The sequence below is a fragment of the Lipotes vexillifer genome, unplaced genomic scaffold, assembly GCF_000442215.2.
Source record: "Lipotes vexillifer unplaced genomic scaffold, Lipotes_vexillifer_v1.1 scaffold31, whole genome shotgun sequence".
In the NCBI taxonomy this organism is placed as follows: Eukaryota; Metazoa; Chordata; class Mammalia; order Artiodactyla; family Lipotidae; genus Lipotes; species Lipotes vexillifer.
In genome coordinates, this window is record NW_006792454.1 from 5,379,330 (window position 1) to 5,385,428 (window position 6,099).

The 6,099-nt window shown below is 43.8% G+C and overlaps 1 protein-coding gene across 1 annotated transcript in view; it reads left to right on the plus strand.

Annotated features, from left to right (window-relative positions):
• The window catches only part of SH3GL2 (SH3 domain containing GRB2 like 2, endophilin A1), a 215,552-nt gene extending 210,007 nt beyond the window's left edge, over positions 1-5,545 (plus strand). Inside the window, exons 8-9 of the mRNA XM_007465655.1 lie at positions 1,727-1,857; positions 3,945-5,545. Coding sequence (XP_007465717.1) covers positions 1,727-1,857; positions 3,945-4,144 — 331 coding nt within the window. The 3' untranslated portion in view covers positions 4,145-5,545. The remainder of the gene's footprint in view (positions 1-1,726; positions 1,858-3,944) is intronic.
• Positions 5,546-6,099: the final 554 nt, after the last annotated feature.

The following is a 6,099-nucleotide window of genomic DNA, read 5'->3' on the forward strand; positions in this document are numbered from 1 at the left end:
TCCTGCTGATCCTACAAAGACACCTTATGGACCATTTGTTTTGATTTTATATTGTCTTGGGCTTTGTTTTACTTTGTTCGGTTGAATCTAGTCTTGTGTTTCTGAGAGCTAAATACTTAAGGAGTATTTTGGATGCCACAGATGGGACACCAGGACTCTACTAATGATGATGGATGTGATTTGCTGAGCAGCTATTCTGTGTGGGTACTGAAAGTGTTTTATCACCAATCATATAAGAGCCCTGTAAACCAAGTATTGTTAACCTCACCTAACAGACGAGCAAACTGGGGCTCAGGGTCACACAGCGGTGCAACAGGGGTTCACGTTTAAGCATAACCTATTGGAAAGCCTGTGTCGTTCCATACCTTGTACTTCTCTGAATGGTGATGAGGTCCGTCAGAGGGAGCTGCTTTCTTATGTCTGTTCCACCTCCTCAGATGGGCCTCATAGCCAGGCTGGGTGGTTTAATTCATGAATGAGTCTCCCTGGAGCTGCAGGACACAGCCTGCACAGCTGTACGCGGTAGCCCTGTGCTATATCACATGTGTTATTTTAGTTAAACTAAATGCCTGTACATCAGAGGATTGCCTCAGCAGCTTTTATTCTCAGCTCGTGGCCAGAGTCGACTCTCATAGCTGATGATATGGCTATAAATGCACAAGGCAGCCTCCAATTACGGTGCTGTATTACAGGAAACGATCTCGCCCGTTTCCATCTGGCCAGCCTCTTCCTCTCCTCAGTATCTTCCTTGACTAGTGCTTGGATCATTCATCTTTCCTCAGTGCACCCTTGTGGAATTATGTGTAACACTCTGAAGCCTCTAGAATGGTTTAAAACCGTGCACTTCCACGTACTAAAGAAATACTATATGTCTTTGTGGCATCTGTTGAGCGTGAAGGCCACTTTTCTTTTTTGCCTCTGAAATATGTCCAAAGCCACTGTCATTCTACAATCGCCATACCCTAAACTCCCCCCACCCTTGCAAATCTGCTGTTCACTTTGCTTCGTGAACACCTGAAGCTGTGGAAAATACTTCCGGGTGTGCAGAATACATTTACTGCCTGTACCTTTCCACCTCTCTCCTGTCTCCCTTGGATTCTCTCCCCCTTCCTCTGTGCTGTTACCAGAGCACACAGTATTTCCCCCTTTCCTCCCTCCATACCGTCTGAAGCTCTACAAGAAATAACTTTCTTCTGGAAACAGCTGTCCATCTAGAAATGACTCCTACCTATCTTTTACCTTTTCTCCTTAAACCTTCTCCAACTTCCCCATGGACAGGTAGACTCCTCACCACCCCCAGCTCCACCCCTGGGTTCCTGTGGCATTTTGTCCTGTCTCCACAGCAGCACTTACTACAGTTGAGAGTAATCAGTTGTTTATGTTCTGTCTCCCCTCCAGGCCATAAGCTGCTTGAGGGTAGGAACTGTGACTTATTCATCTTTGAGTTCCTGGCACCTAGCACCCTGCATACTTGCAAAGTGAACTCTGAGTAAATGAGGGAGAAAGTGAGAGGAAGGATGAAGGCAGTGAGGGTATAACCACAGGGGGTGTGACCGCATCACTAAAGTGGAGACAGACAGATAAGAAAACTAAGGGTCCTTTTCAGATTTCCCATACTCCACAATGGTAGGTTGGTGGGTGACCTAAGCATGTTCAGGACTGTATTGCTTTTCTTTTTCTTCTTAATTGGCTGCATAGTCTACCCCGCTTTTTCTTTGTAATGCAGAATAAGACAAGCTTCATCTCAGCCTAGAAGGGAATATCAGCCTAAACCTCGAATGAGCCTGGAGTTTACAACTGGGGACAGCACTCAGCCCAATGGAGGCCTCTCCCACACGGGCACTCCCAAACCTGCAGGTAAGGAGCGGAGGCCTGCAGAACCCATTCCCCAGGCCTGGGCACACCCCACTGACACTCTTCCAGAAATGCTAGGAGCAGTCCAATCTGTGTGCATAAGGAATCCACTATAATATATTTCTTACAGGATGGTTTTGTCAGGTAGAAACTCTTAAAGGAGTTCCTTCTTGTCTCCTTGATTACCTCTTCCCCTCCTTTACTCTCTCTCCTTATAAAACTTTCTTTGTAAGTCCCTTTTTTCTCTCACTGTTCGTCATCAGCACATACTTAACTGTTCTAACAAACACATTTGATTTTGACCCTCCTTTGTGGTCTTACAGTTACCTTAATATGTGAGTTTAGTTGTAGGGATGTCATCTTTTCTTCCTGTTATTCTGCTTCCGTGACTCCTGCCTGCATGAGGAATCATGCTCCTGGGCAGTGCGTGCCCACATACACTCACTTATAACCCACAGACAGCAAGCAGCTCCAGGAACTTGCTGAGTTGGATTTCTTGAGTCACAGAGCATGTGGGTGAATGTATTTGTAGGTGAATATATTCTGAGTCTCAGCATCTGCTAGACTTCCCTCCTTTCCCCACCCTCCAGCCAGCTCATCGTGCTGTGGTAAGAGGTTGGTACAATGAAAGCTAAAACTTATTTTCCATCAGGAATGTTGATGTATACCCAGTAATGTATTCTTTTAGGTGGTACCACCGCTCTCCACCCCCTACACACAGATCACATAAAAACCTGTGCTTGAAATATATTCAACCTTGGTAATCTTCTTGGTTGAAGAACAGGAACTATCTTATACTGGATATGGATGTTAAGGATATGCAGCTTTTTCCTGTTTTCCCTGCATCCCCAGTGCCTGATGTTCTACAGTAGGAAACATAGATGCTCTCAGGAGACCATGAAGGAAAAAAAGTGAGGTGTGTGACGACAGTTGGAGTTCTCTGCCCCTTGTGCTTAGCTCTGCTGCTCAGAGCCCTCAGTGTGCGGATAAACAGCAGTGGTTTTTAGAAGTTATCTGGTTACAAGGACTAGTCATATAATTTATAGGTAACCTGCAAAAACCAATCACATATTTCACTTTTCTTTTGAAGACACATTAATTTGCTTTCTCTAAGTAAAAAAAAAAAAAAAAAAAAAAAATTCATTGTTCCCCTTCAAAGCCATCTAGATGGCATGGAGCTGTATGCACTTGTCTGCGTCGATATACATATGTGTGTGCCTGCTGTGTTAATATATTTGCTCATTTAACATAGATCCCTTTTAAGCTATGATCCCATCCTTCGTTATTTAACTCAAGGAAGAATATATTATTTTTTCTATGCCGTAGCTCTGATGCACACCTCATATTTATATATGCAATATATAACGCAAAGGTGTAAATTATATCATTTTTATATAATCTCATTTAATAGCCAGAGTAGTACTGTGAAAAGTAAGTTCTACTGTTAGTTCCAATTTTAGACAAAGAACCTGAGAGCAAAGTGCCTTAGGCAAGGTCACAGAGAGTAAGAACTTGAACCCAGTGTTTTATATTGTCTTATTTTTACTACATTACAGAGGTTTCCAGAGGCTGGGCGGGGAGGGGGTCTTTATTTTTAAAAAGTGAGAACTGCATTGTTATTCTGAAGTTGTAAAGTTTTGTCCGTGTAATAAACTCTATTATTTCACATGTGCAGAGATCTTAACGTGCTAGCACGGAAAGAATTCTGGCCACGCTTCATTTTGAACCTAAATCTCGTTAATACTCCTTAAGTCACTGGGTCTCCCATCTCGGGGCATTGTTGGCAAGGCCAACCTTGATGAACTGTGTTGTACGTATCACAAGGATAGATGTGGCCAATTTTTCATACTGGAAATAGAAACAGCAATTCAACAACTTCAAGAAACATGAGAAAGCTTCTGAAGACTGCTAGAGGGCGAGGTGCCATGCAGCAGACACTGGGGACCAGTAGCAAGAGGAAGCTTCAGCGGGAAGAGGAGTGAGGGAGGAACCAAGGGGGACAGCAAGCTGGGCAGGTGCAGCAGGAGGTAGATACGTGCATTAAATTCCCCTTGTCTTTCTGTGTTCTTCTCTCCTGCTCTTACTCCCAGGTGCCCCAATGGATCAGCCCTGCTGCCGAGCTCTGTACGACTTTGAACCTGAAAATGAAGGGGAGTTGGGTTTTAAAGAGGGTGATATCATCACACTCACTAACCAGATTGATGAGAACTGGTATGAGGGGATGCTCCACGGCCAGTCAGGCTTCTTCCCCATCAATTATGTGGAGATTCTGGTTGCTCTGCCCCATTAGGATGTTAGGCTGGCTGGCTCACCTCTTCTTGACCCAGATAGTTAAGTTTAACCACTGCTTTGGTAATGCTGCTTACAACACATCCCAAGTGCAGGCTGCAGTGGTCCAAGTCATCAAGCCCCACTGAGTATGTTTCGTTGACTTGTGTGATCCCACGAGAGTCATGGTGATGGATGGTATCTTCTTAGCTTGATGGGCATGGCATGTGCTTTTTAAATACCATCTGAGACCAGCCAGAGGTCACAGAACTGCTGTTTACACAGTTCTCAGGAGGATGTGGCTTCTTAGAACACGACCATCAGCCACATCACAGATAAACCGCCCTGCCGAAGATATTATCTACCACCCGGGGCCATCTCAAGGTCTCAGGTTCTCCATTTAAATAGAGGAGAAAGTTCTCGTTTTCACATTGACCCCTCCCAAACCTGTGAGTCACAGGATTGTCAAAGGAAGCCTCCCTCACCAGCAAATTGTCGTCTGGTCTGAATGAGCGAGTCCCTTGATGCTGTCAGTAGAAAAGTGTTGAGTGTGGGTTCAAAGCCTTCTCTGAGAACAGTCACCTTTGTTCCACAGCTTATGCCTATTTCTGAGGTACAGCCGGTTTTCTTCCAACCCTGCTGTTAAAGCCAGAGGGGGATTCCCATTTTATTTCTAAGTAAGACAGTTAGCAGTCAGCATATTGAGGGAGGAGCTGAAGAGGAGATTCTCCATTATGAGGAACTGGGAAGAGATCTGGTCTCCAAGTTTAAATTTCTTGCTGTACAGAAACCATGTATACGTACAGGGCATTTCTGAAGGTACCTGGACAGGGGAACAAATATCTTCACTTCAGTCTTATTTATGAATTACATGTTTCATGAATACATTCGGTATAGAGACTCACGAAGAAAAACACTAGAAACCATTTTCCCACTAGTTCATAGACCAAGAAACAGTAACTATCTTCCCACCCCACTTTCACCTTGTGTTCTTTGAACATCATTTGTGCATATTCTGCCCTCAATGAGGACCAAATAAAGATGATCTTTGTGCTTAGCAGTTTAAGATGTGTGGCTGCATATGCAAAGCTCTTTCCCAATTCAGTCATGACTTTTATTTCTGTGCCTTCTATCTCCTCTTCATTTTGTGTGTACAGTGCTGTGTGTAAACTTATGAGTGGTTTTCTTCATTTATTTGTTTTTTGCGGGGTTTTTTTTGTATCAGTCATTAAAGTCCTGTTAGGTATCCAGAGTTCTATTTATCTAGCTGTACAGATTCTTTCAGAGGTTTAATGTGCTGCTTTGGATGTGCCACCTGCGGTAGCGGATCATGTGGAGTGAAAGGCAAATCTTACTGCTTAATGTATAAACTCTTAACCACGGGAAGCGTCGCTGTTTCCAATAAATATTGCTGAAGACAGAACCAAAGGCTCTGGTCCTTTATTTTGTGTCAGTTCTCTGGGTCCGACAGTGGGTGGACTAGTCTTCATTGCCTTCTGATACAACCAAAGCAGACCTGGTTCCAACCTCAGACCTACTTCTCTGTAAGCAGGGGAAGTTCCATTATCAAGAAGCGACTTAGTGTGGACACTGGTAACTTACTGGTAACCCAGGGAAGGAGGAGATTTGAAAAAGAAGATAAGAAAGTGGAGAGAAAAGAAGTTCTAGAAGTTAAATGAGATAGCATCATGGTGATATAATCAGAAGAGTGTAATATTCAGAGGAGCAAATAAAATGTATCATTTCAATCAGTCTTTTGTTTTCTTTCATGCTTAAAGAGAAAGGAATAGACGTGGAAATACAGACTGGCCAAAAGGTGGCCACCTTTTCTCTTGGTGTATATATGGGGGGAGGGGGAGGTAGGTGGGGGGAGGGGAGCAGTGCATACAGAATATGTATTTCCTGAGCTCCTGAGAAAATAAGCATGTTCTTTATGTACTGGGTGCCCTTTGTATTCTTCCATGCTGAGGCCAATAG